Raw genomic sequence first — 23,329 nt, 5'->3', positions numbered from 1 at the left:
GATATCTTCTTATTTTAAATATAAATATATTTATTTTAAAATTCTAACAAATCTGTTTAAAAAGATTTTTACAATATCTTCATTTTTGAAATTATATTTAAATATCTTTGCTAATTTCGAAATTAGTTTAAAATATTATTATATATTAATATATTCAGTTATATAAAACTAAAAATAAAAAAATCTATAATATTTTATTTATTATATAATCATAATCAATCATATTAAAATAAAATTGTTATATTGAGCTAAATATAATAAAATTGTATTAAATTTATATATTTATTTATTTTATTTTCGTAATTATAAAATATTTATGTTCAAAAATAAAATTTAATATGTTGGTAAGATGAGTTTACATTATCAAACTATATAATACATGTATAAAAATTAACATGTATTTCTTTAAAGTTAATAATATAAAATCTTTGTAACTACTTTAATCATAATATATTTTCATTTTAAAATTAAGATATATTTATATATTATATTTTAAAATTTTAATAAATCTGTGCAAAAATATTTAAACAATAACTTAATGTATTTTAAGTTATCGTTTAAAAACAAAAATAAATAAATTATATCCTATTTTATCTACTTTATAGTCATGATCATGTTAAAATATAATTATTATACTAAAATAAATATGATAAATTATATTCTATTGATAAATTTATAAAATTTATTTTCATAAATATAAATTATTTATTGAAAATATAATATGATGATAGAACATCTTAAAATTAACAAACTATATAAAACATGTCTAAAAATTAACATATCTTAGACTTTTATATATACAATAATAAATTATCTAATATTGGTAAAAAGAAATCCAGTTTTGAAAAACGGGTCAAAATTTAGCATAAATTAAATACAAAATAATTTTTAAATATATTTTTTCATTATTATATTAATTTGCTTAATAACTAAATGCAAATACAATAAGATAAATATATAATAAGAAGTGGTAAATACATACGGTTTAAACAATTAATTAATTATAACATGTAAATTATAAAATTATTGTATTTGAAATAGTTATATAAATATTTAAGTATATGATTAACATTAAAATATATACCACTTATGTTATAAAACAATAATTTATGTATAGAAAAGTGAAAACAAACACCCGTGCGGTTGCACGGGTCAAAATCTAGTAATTAGTTAAATTTATACTCAAGATTCATCACCTCCTCTCCTCCTTCGTCGCTCCAAATCTATGGTTTCCTAATTTAGTCCAATTAAAAGAAAGAAACATAATAATTCTCAAAAGAAAAACAGAGAAAAATCCGTTGGTCGATTCTTTTCGCTCTCTCCAAGCATTACCACCTCGAACTCTTAATTTTCCCGGTACATTGTTTCTTTCCTCAATCACTGCAATTTCATTGTCGATCTCTTGAATCTTCACGTTTACTGCACACTGATTAGCATTTATATGATTCTGAATTTCTTAGCGTAATGAGATAGAGAGATCTGATGTTTACTTTGCGATTGACATCTAACCGCAGATCCAAACCACACAAATGACAATGAGCAACGGATCCAACGGTTCAACCGAGAACAAACCATTCAGGATCTTCGTCGGTTACGATCCGCGCGAAGACCTCGCGTACCAAGTCTGCCGCCACTCCATCACCAAGCGATCTTCAATCCCCGTATCAATCACTCCCATCGTCCAATCAGATCTCAGAAAGGCCGGCCTCTACTGGCGCGAAAGAAACCCCCTCGAGAGCACCGAGTTCTCCTTCACCCGCTTCCTCACCCCTCACCTCTCCAACTACCAAGGCTGGGCCATGTTCGTCGACTGCGACTTCCTCTACCTCGCCGACATCAAGGAGCTCGTCGATCTCATCGACGACAGATACGCGATCATGTGCGTTCAGCACGATTACACTCCCAAAGAGACGACCAAGATGGACGGCGCGGTGCAGACCGTGTACCCGAGGAAGAACTGGTCCTCTATGGTGCTTTACAACTGCGGACACCCTAAGAACAAGGCCCTGGATCCGGAGACTGTGAATACTCAGACGGGGGCCTTCCTCCATAGGTTTCAGTGGCTGGAGGATGAGGAGATTGGGTCTGTTCCTTTTGTGTGGAATTTTCTTGAAGGGCATAACTGTGTTGTTGAGGGGGATCCCAGTACGAAGCCTAAGGCTGTGCATTATACTAGGGGTGGGCCTTGGTTTGATGCTTGGAAGGATTGCGAGTTTGCTGATCTCTGGCTCGCTGAGATGGATGAGTACGTCAAAGAGAAGAACAAGAAAGACGCTGGTACCGCGAATTAGTTTTTGGCTTTGTCGAGCCCCAGTGATCATCACTCTGCATTTTTTTTTTTCATTAAATGGTTTGCAAGCAACACTAATACCAATATTGAGGCCACATGAAATAGTAATATATGCGTTTATTTGTTTTGTACCTTTGAATGACATTTTTATTTGTAATTGAATGAAGCATCTTATTTTTATATGTGACCTTCGGTAGCACTTCTTTTATTTGGTTTATGATAATCATTATTAGCACAAGATAGTTGAAACAAAATTGATCAATAATTTTCAGTAGCTACCCAAACCCTTCGGAGGAGACTTGTGGTCATCCTATCAATTTTGGATGATTTTTATCAACACAAATGATAACAAACACAACATTTGATATAAGTTCAACATAACAAAATTCAAATAATATCACAAAAGTAAAACAGGAAAAGAAAACTTGTAACAACTGAAAAATATAAATACAGATCAACACTTGCAAGAACCACTAATTATAATGGGCTTGGCTTTTAAAGCCCACTGCTTCACTGCCATTAATGGGCCTGATCCACGAAAGCCTGTCGCTTTTAACTTGTCTAATATGTACACAGTCCATCGTTGGTTATCGGAGAGAAACAAAATCGGCTTCGTTAATCTAATAGCTCTAGAGAGGTTAGGGTTCCTTTCCTTACACGCTCCTTCCTACTTTGGATCAATTTTACTTGTGAAAACTTATCGGCTTTTGCGCGTGATTATAGTTCTCAGGCTTGACGATCTGTAACTATGGCGGCTGAGCAGAAGGCGACGACTGAAGAAGTAAAGATGGATCTGTTCGAGGACGACGATGAGTTCGAGGAGTTTGAAATTAACGAAGGTGATATTTCTTTCTTAATTAGCTTTTAATTCTTCGATTTTGGTTCCTGGATAATCAGATTCAGCTTCTATTTTTATAAAGCGAAACTATGATTGTATGTGTAGATCTGATGTGTAGTAGTATATGGTAGTTGTAATATGGAATGGATCTTAGAAGGGAGAATCTGGTTCCTAGCTTAGAAGAATTGATAAACATAGTTTTCTTGAGCAGATTGGGTTGAGAAAGAGGAAGTGAAGGAAGTAGGCCAGCAGTGGGAAGATGACTGGGATGATGATGATGTCAATGACGACTTCTCGCTTCAGTTGAGGAAGGAACTTGAGTCTGATAAGAAATGAATGAGCAGCTCTCAAGATTAAAGATTGTTATTTGAATTGCATCCTTTTGTTTTTATTGTTGCTTCTACTTTACCCCCCTTTGCACATTTTTACTCTTGGATGCAAATTCCCTATAGATGTTTTGTGTTTTACGTGGCATCGTTATGGATTCTCGATTTTACTCTTTCCATTACTAATCTGACATTTTGGCTTTCTCCGACTACCATCTAGGGTTTTTTCTAGCTGTTTCGTGTTCTTGTCTAGGCAATCAGTTTGCTTTTGAGGTGTGAGCTGTCTCTATAGAGATTTTAGTTCTTGCAGGCGATTTTCGAAAACCAATCGTATGGTCATAGCGGTTTGGTTTTGGTAGCTTAGATAGACTGGGAGCTTTCTTGAGACTGTCATAAACCTTAATCCTTTGCTTAATAGTGCAAGTTCTTTGGATGGCATTTTCGAATCATTGGTGACAACTCAAATCTCTCAGGTTGGTTAGGAGCCTCTAGCTAATTATCGTTTAGGTTCTAGTGTAAACCACAGGCTTAAAGTTCTGCCTCTGATGTTCAGAGTTGTAATCACGCCCGAACATAAGTTTGTAATGTGAGTTTGAAAATAAAATCTCTGATGACCAAAAGTGTATTTTGAAGCCTAACACTAGAATCGAAAAGATTCATAACGCAATAAAGGAAAATAACCAACAGACTTTGAAATCACTTTTCATCTTCTACTTCAACAGCCAAACATAAAACATGTCTTGTGGGTTTTTACTCAAAACTTCTAAGAAAGAGTGTGAGCAAATTTGGTGGGGAAAAACGGACAAAAAACCACCCAAGGTAAAGTAAGCAAGCAGCTTGCTGCAGCATTCAGCATGCGCTAGCAACTTCTGCAACGCCGTTTTGTGATATCTCTTCAACTACTTCTGGTATCATACTACTAGTCTCTTTGGTTTCCTTAGGCTCTTCTTTTGGTGTGGCCTTTTTGTCACTGGCAGCCAAAGCCTGCTGAAAGATAAACAATCTCCATCAGATATTATCTAAGACAAGGCACCACATAAGAGTTTTATTTCTTTAACCTGTTTCTTATACTCCTGGTGCTTCTTTTTCCCCTCTTTGATTATCTTTTCACGACTCTCGTAGAAGACAAAATCATCGAGTATGCATGTCTTGCTCTCATGTTCCTTGAAAATCTTGATTACTTTGACCCCTTGCTCTATCTTTACCTGCACACATTTACAATCCACAGAGCCCAAATTAAAAAAATTCTAACATTCACATGAAGTAGAAAAGGACCAGAAGTCTCTGACCTCCTGTGTATCACGGCTATTAGTAACAGGCTTGTTCTCATTATTCTCGAGAGTGATATGCCTCAAGGAACTATTAGGGATATCTTTAACGATGTGCCACTTCACAGGGAAGCAACCAACCCACTTGTCCTGCTGCCAATACTCCACAGTCTGGTTGAAATCAACTGGTCCTACCATCTCCGCTAAACCAACAAACTGCCCACTTGTGTTTACCTGTAAACAAAATCATTCATTTAATCAGATCGGAACAAACAAATCAAAATCCAAAGTCATTTGCCATATTCACTTACAGAGAAGATGAGAAAAACAGGGCATGACTTGTCTTTAGCTTCATTATAAGCAGCATTAAGCTTCTTGTTACCATTAGGAGTGCTGGACCACACATTATACTTGATGCTCTTGTGAACATCGTCTTCACTGTACGATTTGATCACAAAGAGCTTCGCATTGGAGTAGTAGGTCTCAGAGAAATCTTCCTTGTTGTATTCCTTTGAATCTGGAACAGAAACATCTTTAAGAGTTTCAGGCTGGCCAGACTTGAAGCCCTTGGCTCTTGGTCCTCTGTTCAGCTCGTTTAACCACTCGGCATTCTCTTTCCCATAAAGCCCGTAACCCTTTGTCTTGTATCCATTGTTGTAGGCGTACCAGTTTGGAGTATACTTGTAAGTGCCGTAACCATAAGTGTCATATCCATAGCCACTCATGTAACTGTAAGGTCCGTACATTGAGTACATGCTGTCCATGTATCCACCGCCAGATCGTCCCTGATGCCAATAAGAAAAAATCCAAAATCATGAATCAATAAAAAAAATAATAAAGTTGGTTATTATGGAGACAGGTCAAGAAGATACCAGGTAGGGAGTGTTGTTGGTGGTCTTTCCAGAAGGATAGGTCATGTCATAACCATATCTCGGGTACTGATACGCTTGAGGATAGTAGTAGCTACCATAAGAGCCTTTTTGAGCAGAGTAGTTGTTGTAACCAAGTTTCTTCTTGGTTGAGAAGCCGTTGTTACTGTTTCCGCCATACACATCCTGCTGCAAATATGAAATGGGCTTATTACCATTTTGTCCCTAAAATCTAAAATCAACTCTAAGAGAAAGATGAATGAATAAATATACCTTATTATTCCCAGTGTTGTCAGTGACTTTAGCCATGGTTTCTTGATCAATTGACAGACTCTGCAGCAAATCTGCAGCTTCTGATATTACAAAAAAAAAAAGTAATGAAGGAATAACAATCAAAAACATCAGATCTACTCTAGAATCAACAGAGAGTGAAGAAAATGGCTCTTTCACACAAGTAAAGCCTCTGAAAATGAAAATTTATAATAAACTACAACGGCGAGAAGCTATGATATTAACGTAAGAAAGGATACGATCGGAAGGAGAAATGGAAGTAGCCATGGCTGTCTCTGCTTTGTATCTGCGGCGGAAACTTGGAAGTGAAGAGGAAACAGCAAAAACCCTAGCAAAATTTGCGGCTCGTGTTTATTATGTTTTCACTTTTTATAATGACCGCTTTATTTTCCATTTCTTTTAACGCCTGCAACTAAACCGAACCGAAATAAATAGCGGTTCAATCACGAGTCTATGCTTTTTCATTTTTAACATTTATTTTATTTATAAATTTATTATTACATAAAATAAAGAGATAATTGAAAATTGCACTGTTTATTTTTTTTTGTTGAAATTATGTGTTGAAATTAGGTATGTGTGCAAATCATCAGTACTATTAGTTAAAACAGAAGTAATATTTATCTACTTGCAAAGAGTCTATGTAGGACCATTGCATTTATTAAATACTAGGTGATTTTTTCGTGCTCATGCACGGGTATAAATATTAATAAAATAAATATACTATAATAACTGATTTTTATTTATTTTTAATTTTATATTTATTTATAATTTATATGAATAATTTATATTAATAATATTATATTACTTTTTAATTAGACCTATGATTTTAGATATGTTATATCTAGTTGTTTTTGTTATTTTATAGTCTATTTTGTTATCATTTGAGTATATTATGTTGCATCTATTTCTCTGAATTCAACTATAATACTTTTTTTTAATATATTAAAATTATGATTAATTTTCTTATTTGCATTTACGTTGATTGTTGTCTTAGATATGTAAATATATTTGAGGAAGATTATGTATAATTTAAGATATATTGTGCTTAGAATAAATATAAAATAAACTAAAGTGTCTGATTCCAAATTACGTAAAGTAATATAACAATAATATTCTACAGTCTCATGCATATATAAAAAATTTTCAAAAGAAGTAAATTATAACAGTTTATGTTACTCAATTATTTTATGTAAAGAAAATAGATAGATATATAAAAATTATTTCTATTACTTTGAAAATATATATATTTTTGTATTGTTTAAAATTATGTTTAGAATTACTTTTTTTTTTCTAATATCAAGATTATGTGTGTGAATCTTGTTTTATGAAATCACATTATATGCAAAAATATATTTTTATCTAAGAAAATATAAACATAAATAAATATTCTATTCATTCAAAAGTATATTTTATGTTATTTAAAAATCTCTATAATATTATTTGAGAAGTCAGTTTCATACGTGTCACGCTCACATTAACTCTCACGGTGGTTGATTACTATGATACCCTTAATGAATCAAATATATTTAATTATCATTATTAAATATTATTTTATTTTATTTTTCCTTTTTATTTATGTTTCCTTTTTTCAAATAACCTATCAAATAAAGATATTTTATAAATTTAAAAAACAAAAATATCTTTTATATATAGTGTAATTCATAATAAGGAAAGTTCACAAAATAATCTTCATTTTTAAAGTAAAAAAACAATCTTCCTTTTAAAATTTAATCTTAAAAATATAATATATATTTTAAAAGTATTAAGCATTTTATTTAATGAATAAAATTTAATATAATCTTTGTTTTTTTATGTTCCCTTTTATATTTTTCAAGTAAAATACATGATAAAGACAATTTCTATAATATTATTTGAGAAATCAGTTTCTTATGTGTCGCGCTCACGTTAACTTTCGCGATGGTTGATTACACTGATATCCTTAATGAATTAAAAATATTACATTTAAATAGTATTATTGAATTTTTTTTATTTAGTTTCCTTTTTCAAATTTTCCAAATAACATGTATAATAAAGTGAAAACATTTATAAAGTTTTAAAACATTTATACTATATAAACATTTCTCATAACAGAACACCTGTACATTATCAATTTAACTAAGCCAAAGATGCACCAAAAGGAAATAAAAAATAAAAGAAGCAAAACCACAAGTTTTAACTAGAAATTGTAACCGTGTTTTTGCAAATACATCTACGTAGTACACATTCCTTGTATTAAACAAAACCAAAATTGAATACGAACTAAAGATGAAATTAAGCAGGAACAACAATAACGGAATATGAACTAAAATGAAGTTAAGCAGGAAACAATAACCAAATCTTTAAAAGAAATCAAAGTTTTTCTTTGGTTCATAGAGATGACCAAGTCCTCATTTTTTCTGAGGCTATTATTCATAAAACAAATAAACCGAAACAAACTTAAACGGATTCAAACAAGAACATCCATTCTTGAAGTTATTAAACCAGACTCGAAAACATAAATAAACGGTAAAATAAACCCGGTAGTAAGTCTTGAATAGATCACCTCTTCAAGAATTGTGCACAACAACTTGAAGATGGTTTGCACTTCGCTGCAACATTTCAGATTTGGCATGCGCAAACACCTTTCGACCGTTGTCCAAATCAAACGGCATGTATAGCTCAACTCTTTCCAGACGCTCACATCCAGATCTAATAAAAAACTTCACTATGTGCAGCTCCTTTGCGCCACCAATGAAGTTCTTCATTATAACTGCTTTTAGAGTTTCTCTCTGGCACTCATATGATATGTTTTGCATCCAGTATGTCTGTGGATCGATGCCAGCATATGATGAAGCCATCTGGGAAATATGAAATCATTGTCGCATGGTTTAATAATATGAAGAGATCCATATATATACATATATATATTATTTATTTATTTATTGTAACATATAATTCATTTTTGAGGGTATATAATTTTATATTAAGAAAACTTACCGCAATGGGGCTTGGAGGAAGCAAATCTATAGTGAGTGTTTCCAAGTTTGGGCAGTTCATGAGAAGAAGCCTAATTCCATTGAACTCTCTCGGATGCAATTCCGTCTTCAGCACTAAATGTTTTGTTTCCATCGGGTGAAGCAAATGTGGATGCGATCTTGGAATCATCTTACATAAGAAATTTTTTTCACAAGGTCAATATTTTATTCTAAAAATTCAATATATACAATACTTTAACGCTAAACTTTTAGGGTATAGCTCTATGTTCACTAAGAAATAACTTTAATTAACAATATGGAAAGAAATATTGTCTCCTATGTAATGCAAAATATAGGCCTTGCTTGTTTTATAGATTCTAAAACATATTTGGGTTTTAGGTTTTCAAAAACACTTTTTAAACTATTCAAGATTCAGATTCTGGTTTTAATTTTTTCTAAAACACTTTATTAGCCAACCAAATTTTTAATAAATAAATTTCCTAAAATTTAGGAAAAGTAGTTTCAATTTTGTTTGATCATTTAAGAACAAAAACCAAAAATCAACTAATGTGAGATTTTAATTAAAACGATTTTTTTTTTGTTTTATAGGAATTGTTACTTTTTAAAATATATAAAAAAGTATAGAAAATATCAAAAAAAAAATTAACAAAACTATTTTCTATTTAGAAGAAAAAATCTCATGGGTCTTTTTTTTGCTCAAAATATATTTCTGCAAAACTCTCAATACTATATTTCGCAAACACTCAGACAAACACACACACTGAACCTAATAAATTTCACGAACTACTAAAATATAATATGTTTATACAACATCTAAATATTCAACATAATTTCTTATCACTCGGTACAATTACTACCACATGGCAAAAGTATTCAAAAATTTCAAAGAACCTTGAATTTAAAATGAACCTACACTGAATGATTTAATGTGTGAAAATGTAATGTAAATCTAAAGACATACCTTGAGTAGAAACGGACAGACCGTTAAGGTCGTAGCAGATCGACCACCATTATCAAGGAGATTATTAAGAAGATGACAAAGCATTCCTCCTTCTACGGTGTTCGGATTGTTTGATTCATCTTTGTTATTGTCCAATGCCCGGAAATCAAATTCAACTTCGCTTATGATGGTATTCATTTTATCAAACTCGAAGCGTAAAATATCTCCCGAGTACTTGAGTATGTCAACTCTAGGGAGGTCAAAGGTGCAGTTAAGGAAAAAGTCGCAGTTTTTGATTGCAACTTCTCTCATATCCCCTGATACCAATTCAAAATCAAGCCCCCAGCACTCGTTCATACTTAAACTCTCAATCCTTGAAGTCTTTAGCAAAGGCTCAAGATTCTTCAGTTCCATCCAGCCGAAAGAGACGCTTTTGAGCTTCCCTAGGTTTGATAGTTTTGCGGGGTCGAAGTCCATGCAAGCGGCAACTTTCAACGACTCGAGACTCGTTAGATCATAGACACTTTGTGGGATTTCGACAACCAAATCTTGATTGTTTACATCATGAAAGTTTCTCCATGCCTGGTTTGAGAAATCAAGAACCAAGTTCTTGACCTTTTTTCTGACCGCGAACACTATCAGGGACTCTATCAGATCCAAGTAAGTCTTCGGATACGAGATAGAGATCTCGAACGTATCGATGGGATGGTCATGGATTCTAGCGACCCAACAACGCACGTAATCAACGAATACAATCCTACCCAAAGCATTTCTTATGGGATTTGCGTCGACAGAAGGGCTCAAAAAGTCGGTTTCCTTGAAAGAAACATTCCTTGTCTCAAGATAGACAGATCTCCACCGCTTGGAGAGGGCACATGTTTGAACACATTCCTTGAAAGATAAGCATGAAATGATGAGGACCAAAAGAACATCTGGTAGATTTGATATTCTGTCTGCTTGATCACTCGAATCCATTATGGTAATCAAGAGAAAGTGGAGAAATTTGAAAGAAAAGCTAGAGGTGTTTGCAGATTTGTATCTGATATATAGATGCTGCAGAGAGTGCTTATATATACACTCTTGATAGGGTTGCATGATAGGATTGAATCTAGTCATGATCTGAGAGGTGTCTCCAGAATAAACTTCTACAAGTCGTATATTTTGAATATGGAAACCTATCTTTGACCTCCTGAGTGGACAACAGTTTGCATGACCTGAGACTATAGATTTTCAATTCTAGTTTTTTATAAATCTTTTCTTATTATTATTTTTTCATAAATCAGTGAAAATTATTAATTAAATAAACTTTTTAACTATGAACCCTTAAGTAAACTTTGGCATTACTAGAACACCTAGAATAATTTTGAGGTTTTATCACAATTAATGCAGTCTGCTCGAAGGATTGAAAACTAAGATGGAACAGAAAATAATTAAGTATATTAAGTCATGTAATAATGTCTATGTTACATGGAAACGGAAGCGGATACGTGGAAGCGGAAGCGTAAGGAAGCGCAGAAGCGAGATTTTTTAAAATATTAGGAAACGGATACGTGTTGGAAGCGTATATCTATATATATATATATATATATATATATATATATATATATATATATAAGATTTTTTTAAAAAAATTAGGACTAAAAATTATATGATTTAAATTTGAAATAAAATATTTATTCATTTATAATAATTTTGAAATGATTTTATATTAAAACTGTAAAAATACACATAAATTAAGTTTACAAAAATATATTATATTAATTATTTTCAATACTTCATAAATAATTGACTCAATATATTTCAATATGTGTTATATCTTTAACAAAATATCTCAATGCATAAAGATAATTTATAATATTAGTTTTAATATTTGTATATTTCTAACTCTATATTCATTACTATTATTATTTTTATTTAATATAGATTAAAAACTATGGTTTTATATTTGATTGATATATATTGCAATTTTTTTTTAAAACAGAAGCGTGATTCCAAAACGGAATCGTAAGCTTCCAACGTGTTTTTAAGAAGAATAATTTAGAAGCGTTTTGGAAGCGAGATTCCGCAAGCTTCCACAAGGTTCCGATTCTGATTCCGGTTCCGAAGCGGGAAGCGGACATCTGATGAAGCTTCCATGCAACATAGAATAATGTAATAGCAAGTCTCCAGTAACATTAAGGGGATGTTATTCAATTAGTGATTTAAAATCAATTATTAATGTTTTGTAATCTATCAATTTTTTTTAAAGATATTTTGAGTTGATGGATTCTAAAATCTCTGCAATATGCATTGAATTTTGAGTTCAATCATTTATTCATGAGACTCCATAAAAAATGATTTGAAATCAATCCAAAATACAAAAAAAATTTAAATTCTTAAAAGTTGAATAACACTAGATTTCAAAGACTGGGTTTAAATCATTCATTGAATAACACTAGATTTTAATATTGAATTTATAATTATCATTTGAACAGTGGATTGTCTTCAGATTTAAACTTTATTAAAATACACTAGGATCGGTCCGCGCTACGCGCGGAATATGAATTTTTTTGGTCGCATAATTATTATTTTATTTTGTGGGTCGTATCTTTATATCTTCTTAATTTTTGTTTGTTGGCCAATCAATCTACCAGCTCATCTCAAACTGGGCTGATATCCATGTCAATTACGAAGCCCAAACAATTTATTTAAATCCCAGTCAATACTGAAGTCAGCCCAATATCCATTTACGGTATATGATACCAAGAAACTAAGAAGCTCATTTTATTTTATGAAATTACATGTTTTTGTTTAGTCTTTCGCCACAGTGACCGGAGGCGTGTTGAATCACAAAGCTTCTCACGCATCCCATTATTATGCTATTTCAATTGAGGTTCTTAGTGTTGTTCTAACTTATATTTAAAAATAAATTTTATTAAATGTTATAGATTTTACTATTATCTTAATAAAATTTAATATAGATTTGATACATATTATATCAAATTATATAAAACTGATAAAAATGAAATAAAATTGTATAATTATCAAACATTTGGCCTAAACAATATTTTTAAAATTTTGTAGATATATAAGAAACTAAATATCATACGATTAGATATTAGATGTTTAAAAATTGCATATTTTTAAAAGCTTTAGTAATACAAATTGTATAATTATATAAAAATAATAATATTACTAAATCTGAAATGGTATATATGAATATATATTTATTTTATAGATGATGCATAAGATATTACCAACATTAAATAAAATTATCCGTCTCATGTTTATTTTTTTAATTGTAGAGATGACATGTAGCAAAATGCCCAAAATGACCCTAATACCCTAGATATATAGAAAATATAAAAAAATTGAAATATAATACAATAATTATTTGTAGATAACTGCTACGTTTAACTTTGTGGGACAATGAGACGTCTAATTTCAGGGAGTAAAATCGCATATCTACCAGGAAAAACTAAATCGTAATCATCACAAGTATCATTCTACGGTTACATGATGGTAATAAACTAAACATAAAGTTTATGTCAAACTAAATTCTTACAAATATTTCACTTTTTCAGGGAAACTATCACTCACAACCACACTTGGATCGCGCTTCTACTTTGACAACGATATTGATATCACACAACGCTTCCAAAAGAGGAATAAATGTCTATCCTAAGCCTCATAGCAAACGACACCAGTCAACTTTTTTAAAATTTACGTTACAGCTTTCTACGTCAATTAAATAGGCACACTCAAATACTATTTTCTCTTACAAATATTAAATTCATCAACATAATTTATTATTCAAACTTACTTTAGTTTATAAAAAAGGTGATCACCGCTTCCAACGTCTTCGCATTATAAAAGAAACAAAACTTAACTTACACTTTCAGAAACTTTAAAACTCCCAATTTTAATTAAACTGTTCTTTAATTAAACATGTAATCCGCACGAAGCGCGGACACAGGCTCTAGTCTAATTACTCCATATATGTGTCGGGACAATAATATTGTAGTATAATATTTATTATTTTAATCATTACTTAAATGCAATACAGATAATTTAAATTTTTTGAAATTTTTGTAAAAGCTTACAACATACATCAATACATATAAGAACAAAATACCTCCTCAAAAAGCTTTTTACAAATATAAAAAATATCTAACATAATCAAATCATGATAATGTTAATCAGTATATATATAAAATAATAGAATACATATAACAAATTCATTGAAGAATCTAAACTTTTAAATTTTGATCATCTAATTTTATTTTATTTAGGTTTTTTAAAAATATAATAAGTTTTAGAAATTTTGTGTTTGAAAAAATTGTTTGAAAAGACAGTCTTTACAAATTTTTATTTTCTAATTTTTGTTTAAATTTTTTTTTTCAAAATCCAAAATTTATTTTGTAATTATTTTAAAAATTTTTTTTTTTTTAATATTTGATTTATCATATTTTAAATCATAAACTCAATCTACCAATAGTCTAGATTATTTAAACATATAAATATAACAGTTTTTTACCTTTTTAATGAAATTTATTTTGAACATTTTGACACTTGTGTGCTATATCTGTAAAAATAACTTTTTAGGACTACCACAGGAAACTTTTCAATATTAAATACAATAGAAAATGTTATATATATATATATTTATTAACTTTTTATGTTCAACTAAAATTTAATTTTTTAAATTCATTATTTTTGCTCGGGTGGTACCCGTCTAGATTCTTGACTTTTTGTTAATAACATTTACTTGCTTTGGAATGCTAACTTTAAGTGCTGTAACTTTTATATTTTTTTTTTGTAACTTTAAATGAGATTTTAAATTTCATTTTTTTTTTGTTTTGTATGGTCACCTTTTGCTAATAGAATAAAGGCTGGCTTTTGGTAATGATATAAAATCTTCACTTTAGAGTTGCAGCTGCTTTAGGCGTTTTGACCAAACTTAAATGTAATACATAGAGACGAACTGAGATTTTTCAATTATGGTACCAAAAAAACTTCTTTGTACGAAGCCATTGAAGATTTGCAAAGCCTATTGAGTTAGTGATCAAAGAATTGAATCACAGATCTCATGTCCTAAATGTTGATAGATATTTCCGAGCAAATCTAGAATGTCATAACTGCAAACAAAATGAATATTTATTTGATATTGGAGAAATCATTTATTTATGGAAATAGTATATTCTTATATAAAAGATAAAAAGGAAAAAAATTGCAAAAGAGTATTAGTAATGGAAAGTCCTAATTTATGGAGAAATCCCTGTCCCACTCTCCCCTTTCCATTAATATTTTCTTCGTTCTATTCTCTCTACCCTCTTCAATGCCTCTTTCAATTTTCTTCACCGCCTTCATCCTCCTCCTCTCCTCTGCCACCGCCGCTTTCCTCCTCCTACTCTGCTGCACGCGTTTTGGGCGGTTGGCTCTTCCGAGAAGTCTCGGATTTCACCTCACTGGCGAGATTCAGATCGGGTCGGAGCTTAAAAGACGAAGGATCCTGGGCCTTTCATCGAAGAGATAATTTCCATACTGTGTGGAGGGTCAATAGTCTTCGTGAATTGAGGATTTATTGAGAGATCGATCAGGTTACCGGGAGGCTGGGTTCGATGAGGGAGATATCGAGAGATATCGATTAGGTTACGGGGGGGGCTGGGTTCTGAGGGAGATATCGATTAGGATTAGGGTTACGGGGGAGTGATTTTAGGCTTTTTTAGGCTTGAGCGACTGAGTGATTTGGGCCAGCCCGAAAGTGAAAATGGTAAAACTCTGTTTTTAATTTATTGGATTAAAGCCCAGAACGGTAGTGAAATAGTGACATGGCATATTGATTGGCTCACAATTTTTTTGCCCATGTGGCAGGACTTAGGAACCAGGGATTTAGCCCTTTTTATATAGTAGGATGATTAATAACACCACTTTGATATTTCTTGTTAATTCCTTCTTTTTACAATTATTTTAAACTATAACATTTAAGGTTTCTGATTTATTTATAAACCGACTAACTTGAAATTTCCGCTTATGCTCCAAGCGAATGAAAATCTCAAATACATTTTTTAAACACTTCTGTAACTTGGAACTAATTTTTAATGTCGATAAATTCATTCATGAAGCATTCAAGTAATAAAAATGAATATTTAGGTTCGACGAATTGTAAATTATATATGCCAAATTATTTGAGTCACAGGCAATACTCTTAGCAAATAAATAAGTTTTAAAATCGATGAGTTGAATGGAAACCATCTATTATATTATTTTGAAAATAATTTTTGATTAAGAATAAATTTTAAATGATTGACTACAATTTTTTTTTAAAGAATAATATTTTTTTAATACATATTTTAGAAAGAAAACAGTTATTTATCAAAAGATGTAATAGTGAATATATATAATTTGACAGCCATTTGTCTTTTAGGAGCTTTGCAAATTTGCACTTTTGCTAATAATGTTAATAAATCTGTCATCTATATATGCATGAAGAAACTGAAACAAGAAACAATTGTCCGAATCTTTAAGAATCGTTAGATTCAACGAATGATAAACTATATTATGATGTTGTCATATTTGCTGGATCGTAAATAACGTTCTTAGTATATAAAGACTAATTTGGAATGGAAAGTTGAATATGACTTTTTACATACAATTTTATCTCTTTAATATACAAGTTAGGAATTAACTTTGACTAAGAATCAGTATTAATGTTAAAAAATCTACATGAATCATTTTAAATGAGACCAACAAGCACCTAAATCTTTAGATTCAGCGAATAGTAAAATATTGCATTTGTACCAAATTGGGAGTGGTAAACAATTTTCTTTGTAGACAAGAGTATTAAGGGTTTGACAGTTTTATCGTAGTAATCGGCTGTGAATCGTAGTGGTTGTTGGCGTTTGCAATAATCACAAAAGACTGTAAATCACTTTAAATTGTTTAAAACTTTACAAAATAAAAATTAGTTTACGGTAATGTTTACAGTTAAAAGAGATTACATATAAATAATTAAAATAAAGTTATTAAAATATTTTAAACAACATTACTCGGAAATACTCTTCTTTTTTTAACACTACTCAGATACTCTAATCATTTTCTTTTCGTATTTTCTTCAAGACTGCTTCTCCCATCTTGGAAGAAATGCTACAAAACAAGGTAGTAAGATAATATCTAATCCACCTTTAGATTCACTCTATATATATTTTTTTTTTTTTTTTTTTCTAAAATATTTTTTTATTATAGAGGCAAATTTCCTCTGGTGTGTTTTTATATAATAGAGTTTCTTTATTTTTAGAGAAAATATATAAAAAATTATTTATATCGCTAAATATAGAGACAAAAATGACATTCTTCTATATGTTTCATAAAATTAAAAATAGAAGAACTCTATTATAGAAACATACATTATAGCAAAATCAACTCTATAATATAGTTCTATACTTTAGAAGAAAGTACATAAGTACATTGAAAATATTCTAAGAGTAATTACTTTGAATATTTATTAATGGTTCATGCTTCAGTTGATTTTCTGGTTATATCAAAAAATGGAGCTAGTGGGGAGTATCCTGGATGTACAGACATGGCATATGATAAGGCTATCAAAGATGGTGCTGATGTCATCGACTGCTCAGTCCAAATGTCTTGCGACGGTAAACCCTTTTGCTCAAGTTCGATAGATCTCTTGAACATCACAAACATCGCCCAGACACCTTTCGCGCAACGTTCAAGGCATGTTCCTGAGATCAGCTCAAATGATGGAATATACACTTTTAGTCTCACATGGTCTGAGATCCAGACCTTAAAACGTAAGTTTACATTTGGTCCAAAGAAGATACTATATGGTTTAAAAAAGTACACACCTTGAGCGTTAAGTCAACTATTTTTTGTGCAGCTGCGATTTCAAACCCTTACAGGGTATACACTATGTTCAGGAATCCGAATGAGAAAAATTCAGGCCACTTTATCTTGCTTTCTGAGTTTCTAAACTTGGCAAAGAACTCAACTTCACTCTCCGGTGTTTTGATCAGTGTTGAGGTGAGTTGTTGGTTATTCTTACAGGGCTACCCCTAAGATTTTTGGAAGCTATAAACAATTTAGTAAGAATTTTAATAAAAATTTTTTTTAACAAATTTTAAAACCTATTTTAATGTATTTTTTCAAAAAGATTGGAAGTCATAGGCAAATCCTTGAAGGAAAATCCTTGACTGATCTATTCTCCACGACCCGGCTATGATTCTATGAGCATTCACATTGGAGAGTCCTTGATCATATTCTTAAGATTAAAATAAATAAAAATAAATAAAAATAGGAAAGAGAAGAGAGTGATTCTTATTTAAGAGTGCTTTCAGAAATGTCAACTTACTAATTAAAAAATACAACATTGAAATATTGCATGTGGAACAACCAAAACAATATTAAGAGACTTGCATGTGTTCTATAGTTGCCGATGCTATAATGATTTTGAACTGTCAGATTGTGGCGTCTTCTTATGGGCAATGCCACTATATATATTTTTTCGTTTCGTGTCCTTTTCAGAAAGCAGTGTTCTTGAGAGAGAAGCAAGGGCTCGACGTGGTAAAAGCAGTTCTTGATACTCTCACGGAAACTGGTTACGGCAATGGAACAACCAAAACAAAGGCCATGATTCAGTCAACGAACAGTTCTGTTCTTATTGACTTCAAGAAGCAGAGCATCAAGTATGAGACTGTCTACAAAGTTGAAGAAAAAATTGGTGATATAATAAGTGACTCTGCCATCGAAGACATAAAGAAGTTCGCTAACGCTGTTGTCATCATTAAAAAATCAGTCTTTCCCTTATATGACGATGGATTCATCATAAGGCAAACCAATGTTGTGGAGAAGCTGCACAAGTCTAAGCTCCCGGTTTATCTGGAGGTGTTTCAGAACGAGTTTGTATCTCAACCATTCGACTTCTTCTCTGATCCAACCGTTGAGATAAACTCTTATGTCAATGGAGCTGGTGTAAATGGAACCATCACAGAGTTTCCTTACACAGCTGCAAGATACAAAAGTATAGACACAAGATTATCCACTTAAGCCAGCTTGATTTTATTTGTGCCCGCTTGTTCAATCACGTATTGATTGATTTGTTGGATATCTATATTTCTCCTTTTTATCTGATTCTGCATTTATTTTGTCAGCTTTGTGTTCAATGCATCATTTGTAAGGACAGAAAGTTATTTGATATCAGAGAGTTTTAACTTTCTTTTAAGCCTTTTGGCTTGTTCTTTTTTAAAAAAAAAAAAAGTTGTGCGCTTCTTTCTAAGAATACAAGTGTTGAATCCTGTCTTTGTGTGAATTCACATAGACTCGGATCAAATTGAGATTCAGAGTTCAAATGAACACACTAACAAATATATAACACATCACAGCTCTAAACCAACATTATCTATTCTTCTTCTTCCTCCATCATGCGAAACCTTCCGGTTTCATAGACATGGTAGGTCCACACAGGTAGAAGCAATTCTCTTGCGGCCTCGAGCTTCTTCACTTCCTCTTCATCTCTTTCTTCACCAATCTCTCTCTCTATCATTGGGTAAATCCTCGGAAGCGAGACCAACATTGTGTCGAGCTCTTTCCACTCTCTATCTTCTTCTTTTTCTCTACTAACCAACTTCACACATAGAAAGCGCAACAACCCTAAAACTGTACTGTAATCTTTCTTCTCTATACACACGGCTGAACACATCAAAACAACGTAACCGATTCCATCAACCACTTTTGAGTTACCTTTCACCAACGAAACTATGGTATCTCTCAGTCTTTTCAGTGCCGGGAGTTGGAGATGAGGTGATTCTGACGTGTCATCCATTTCATGTAGCTCAAGCTTCGCGCATGTAAGAAGCCATGTCGGAAAGCAGAGTTTGATGTGATTGAATCTGCTGGTGTATGAATCGTCTTCTTCTTCTTCTTCTTCTTCCATGTTGTTGATGTTATTGTTGATGAAACAAGGTCCTAATGCAAGAACCAAATCTGGTATCCAAGGGTTTAAAGCTGTCACGAGTTTTGATGCATAAGCCGACCCTAACGATATCTCCACCGCGGTGAATAGATCAAGCAGGTCATTTGCAAGGTCAAAAGCTTCAAACAAAGGGCATGACGCTTCTCTCATCACCAGGTTTATCAACTTCCCGGCATAACTGATCGAGCTTTTGGCACACAGAATCATGTCCTTCAAATCTGCATCATCAAATTGTAACTTACCAGTTGAATGGTGGTCGAAACTGGAGACGGCGTACTTCAGATACGCAGATGTGAACTTCAGCATTCTTGCTTGGAAATGGGAAGCTAGACCCATCTCTGTAGACTCAACGATAAACTTGAGAATCGCAGTTAGCATCTTCACCTTGTTCAGTACACCTCCTTCCTTTGATCTAAGACCCTCTGAAGCTGCATGAAGCACAATAAAAATGTTAGAAAAACTTGTATTCTTCATTGACTCTTTACTAACAATAAGCAGAGCTACATAATGAACTCAACGTCTCTACGCTCACCATCATTTGAATTTCTTCTTTTTGATTTCTTGCCAAGGTGCGCCTTTAGAGCTATGGAGTCTGACGTTCCATTGTCACCTGCCTGGAATAGTTGTTCTGTACAGCCTAGAATGTGACCCATTGTTTGGTCCAGAATATCCTGTTAAAAAAAAAAAGTTAGTAACCTGACTGTAATGAAGAGTAAATAATCAAGAGGGAAAGCAAAAAGGTCCTTGCCTCGGTATCATTCAACTGAGCATCCGTATCAAGATTCCGAAGAGTCATGTGTAAAGCAAGAGAAGTATATGCTAATACAGGGTACACGTCCATGGCTTGCAGTATGCTAGTCTGGGAGACGACTTTCAAGGCTATGCATAACTCCTCAATATCAGAAGACTCGAGTATTGCTTTACGAGTATCTTCGATGATAAGTAAATCCTTTATCTGCCATGCTATTCCTACAGCTACCGAATAATCTTCCTCGAAGCTGATTGCATTTTTCTCGCTAACATGTTTCCACTTTGCGGAAGATGAATTTCTAGAGGACTTTGATTTCTTCCTCGTCGCTGAGTATACATTCTTTCTCTCTACTTCATCGCCGAAATTGATCTGGCAGCGGTACGCAGTCTTCTGCAGGGTACTGGTAAAAGTTCCAATGAGGTCAGAAAACGCATTAGAAGACAGGAGTAACTTGTGTACAGACCTAATCTCGACCTGTCTTCCTTCATCACCAGGCAAACCACCACAATTAACAACCAAACTCATGCAATCCTCTAGTACCTCAGAGACGGTTTCAGGGGAGACCATAGCAAGAATATCAAAGACAGCTGACTGAGCCTGCGCAGTGGGTGCAAAAGCTAGCAAGCTTTTCAGTTTTTCTCCAGGTAACAACTCTTTAAGAGAGGCCATACACCCAGAATCAGCAGCAACCAGATCTTTACAGAGATGGTACGCAGCAAGAAGCAAGCCTTCAATCTGGTTATCCTCTAGCTTATCATCATCTGACAAGATCGAATCCAAGAAGAATCCCACCAGCTGCCGTGCAGATTGAAGGGTTGCTCCTAAAGATACTAAAAACTCGCAGAACCTTGCACCAGCAAGTGGGTTTCTGTTTATGAGTGTCCTACATCGCGTGCAGGCCTCCTCAGCTCTCTTTCTCGATGGAAAATAGGATGGCATCAGCAGCCGTGCGATTCCCTTAGCAACATGAGTTTGGTCAGAAGCAAGCACAGATAATAACACATCCAAACTCACTACCGTGTTAAACTGGAAAGTACGCACATCTCTCAAGAGCAGGAGCAAATCTACCATGGCAACCCGTACAGAAGTAACACTATCCAGCATCAAATGCCCCAGTCTTGGCAGAAGCACCTTAAGAATACCATGGGACTGAGGGTTCGCGAGGAGATAAGTTATACCATTAACCGTCGAAAGCCTAACCTCACTGCAAGACTCATGCGACATGTCGTTGAAGATCTTGGTGATGATCTTGGTAATCGTTGGCGACGGGATCACTTCCCAGAAAAGATAGAAAACTCGACAGAGACCTTCCACAGCAACAGACCTTACATCGGGGCATTCATCGCTCATTAGTTTTTCCAACAAGTAGAACTGTTTGTCAAGCAGCTTATCTTTCTCTTCTTTTGTTGCATCCGGATCCTCCATTGGGAAAAGATCCAGAAGCAAATGTAACGCGTTTAAACGAACATTTGAATTTGCAACCTGAAATGGTTATCAGAGCAGGCTAGTTAAGTTCTAGGCAATATCCTAAAAAATCACTAGGTGGTGGTTAGGCGTCTTATAGAGTTTTATTGTTTAAACGGGTGCCTAGTCGCTGCCTAGACCGATCTTTAGAATACTAGTTCAAGGTATGTACAAGCATCTTAGACAATAAGTTAGAGAACTAACCTGCAACGATCGGAATATCATAGGCTCAGCGAGGCCAAAGAGGAGCTTCTCAACACCTTGAGTAGTCCTCTGGCTAATAAACCCTCCGAGAACCTTCCTTAGAGAAGCAGCAAAGGCGGACGAACCGGCGTGAATAGCACAATCAACAATCCCCTGCATAAAACCTTCTTCGATCTCACCTCTCAAATCATCCTCAACCTCTCTCCAAGCTCTAAACAGAATCCCACCGAAGCCTTCCAGCACCGACTTCCTCCCGAAAGGAATCTGAGCTTTAACAACGGCGAGTCCCGACTTCATCAGCTGCCTGCTGAGCCCGAACGCGAAAGAGAGAAACCTCTGGCCGTCCTCTGTCTTCAAATACAGAGGCGAAACGACGCAGCGCATGAGGAGCATCCTCAGATCTCCGATGCTCTCTTCGTCGTCGAAATCGAACAATGCGAACGCTTCCCTCAGCATGTAGACTCGATGTACGTCTACTTTCTTCTTCAGCGTCAGTGACCTCGATAACAGAAACGGTAACAACTGAATGATCAGAGTTTCTCTCTCGATGAGCCCTTCCTTCCACCAAGACTCGCAGACTCCGGCTATCTCCAGGCACAGAACCGGATCCGACTCGAAGAGGATGAGACTATTATGCAAAGCTTGTGCCGCGGGGAGTAGATCGGAGGCGGAGAAGGCTTTCTTGGGAGATAGAATGCACAAGTGGAGCACATGAGAGAGGACCTGGAGAGAAGCGAGGATCTGGTGCTGTTGCTGATCCGATTCCGAGTCGGATCCGGGTGGTGGTCCGTTGCCACGTTGGCGTTTTGGTGGAGGCGAATTAGAGGGAGAAGTAGGAGGAGGAGGAGGAGGAGGATGCGATGGATTCTGGAAGGATTGAGTGTGGTGGAGTATGGAGTGGAGGAGAGCGAGTGGGAGAGAAGATGAGAGGTCCGACGAGGGCTTTACGGAGTTGACGATGGTTTTCAGAGACGGTTTTGAGGATTTTAGGGTTGATTTGACGGCTGAGGAGAGGAATTCCTCGGCGGATGTCTTGAGAGATGACCGGAGCCTCTTCTCCATTTTTTTCCTTCTTGCAATTTTAGGGTTTTTCGTTTACTGTTACTAAAGAAATGGGGGAAGAGGTGGTGGTGGGGACATAAACATTTT

At 33.7% G+C, this 23,329-nt stretch overlaps 6 protein-coding genes across 9 annotated transcripts; 3 read left to right on the top strand and 3 right to left on the bottom strand.

The window, feature by feature from the left end:
• The first annotated feature begins 1,159 nt into the window (after nt 1-1,159).
• Nucleotides 1,160-2,472, top strand: LOC106407041 (protein CDI-like). Its single transcript, XM_048735944.1, has 2 exons — nt 1,160-1,356; nt 1,515-2,472. The coding sequence occupies exon 2, from the start codon at nt 1,530-1,532 to the stop codon at nt 2,289-2,291; it is 762 nt and encodes a 253-aa protein (XP_048591901.1). The 5' UTR covers nt 1,160-1,356; nt 1,515-1,529; the 3' UTR covers nt 2,292-2,472.
• Nucleotides 2,473-2,840: 368 nt separating this feature from the next.
• On the top strand, nt 2,841-3,602 carry LOC106407312 (protein DELETION OF SUV3 SUPPRESSOR 1(I)-like). Its single transcript, XM_013848154.3, has 3 exons — nt 2,841-2,927; nt 3,014-3,129; nt 3,340-3,602. The coding sequence occupies exons 2-3, from the start codon at nt 3,039-3,041 to the stop codon at nt 3,462-3,464; spliced, it is 216 nt and encodes a 71-aa protein (XP_013703608.1). The 5' UTR covers nt 2,841-2,927; nt 3,014-3,038; the 3' UTR covers nt 3,465-3,602.
• Nucleotides 3,603-4,041: 439 nt separating this feature from the next.
• Nucleotides 4,042-6,290, bottom strand: LOC106410864 (YTH domain-containing protein ECT3). 4 transcript variants are annotated; one of them, XM_013851493.3, is made up of 7 exons: nt 6,122-6,290; nt 5,865-5,944; nt 5,595-5,777; nt 5,034-5,507; nt 4,744-4,956; nt 4,513-4,659; nt 4,042-4,441 (listed from the first exon to the last, which is right to left on the bottom strand). In XM_013851493.3, exons 1-7 carry the CDS (start codon nt 6,147-6,149, stop codon nt 4,304-4,306), a joined length of 1,263 nt encoding a protein of 420 aa, XP_013706947.1. In that variant the 5' UTR covers nt 6,150-6,290; the 3' UTR covers nt 4,042-4,303. The 4 variants fall into 4 exon arrangements, with proteins under 4 accessions (XP_013706947.1, XP_048591900.1, XP_013706946.1 ...); XM_048735943.1 differs by having other exon boundaries at nt 4,042-4,438; XM_013851492.3 differs by having other exon boundaries at nt 5,595-5,780; nt 6,122-6,289.
• A 617-nt stretch (nt 6,291-6,907) lies between these two features.
• LOC125576276 (putative F-box/LRR-repeat protein At1g56400) lies at nt 6,908-11,236 on the bottom strand. The gene has a single exon (XM_048735942.1). The coding sequence runs from the start codon at nt 10,911-10,913 to the stop codon at nt 9,807-9,809; it is 1,107 nt and encodes a 368-aa protein (XP_048591899.1). The 5' UTR covers nt 10,914-11,236; the 3' UTR covers nt 6,908-9,806.
• A 6,509-nt stretch (nt 11,237-17,745) lies between these two features.
• On the top strand, nt 17,746-18,852 carry LOC125575266 (glycerophosphodiester phosphodiesterase GDPDL3-like). Its single transcript, XM_048735941.1, has 2 exons — nt 17,746-17,813; nt 18,315-18,852. Exon 2 carries the CDS (start codon nt 18,420-18,422, stop codon nt 18,834-18,836), a length of 417 nt encoding a protein of 138 aa, XP_048591898.1. The 5' UTR covers nt 17,746-17,813; nt 18,315-18,419; the 3' UTR covers nt 18,837-18,852.
• A 113-nt stretch (nt 18,853-18,965) lies between these two features.
• LOC106407294 lies at nt 18,966-23,329 on the bottom strand. The gene is made up of 4 exons (XM_013848136.3): nt 22,181-23,329; nt 20,510-21,994; nt 20,294-20,432; nt 18,966-20,189 (listed from the first exon to the last, which is right to left on the bottom strand). The coding sequence occupies exons 1-4, from the start codon at nt 23,240-23,242 to the stop codon at nt 19,189-19,191; spliced, it is 3,687 nt and encodes a 1,228-aa protein (XP_013703590.2). The 5' UTR covers nt 23,243-23,329; the 3' UTR covers nt 18,966-19,188.

This window comes from Brassica napus, chromosome A7, assembly GCF_020379485.1.
Source record: "Brassica napus cultivar Da-Ae chromosome A7, Da-Ae, whole genome shotgun sequence".
NCBI lineage: Eukaryota > Viridiplantae > Streptophyta > Magnoliopsida > Brassicales > Brassicaceae > Brassica > Brassica napus.
Note: the sequence above shows the minus strand (reverse complement) of the source record. Positions and strands in the feature narration are given on the sequence as shown.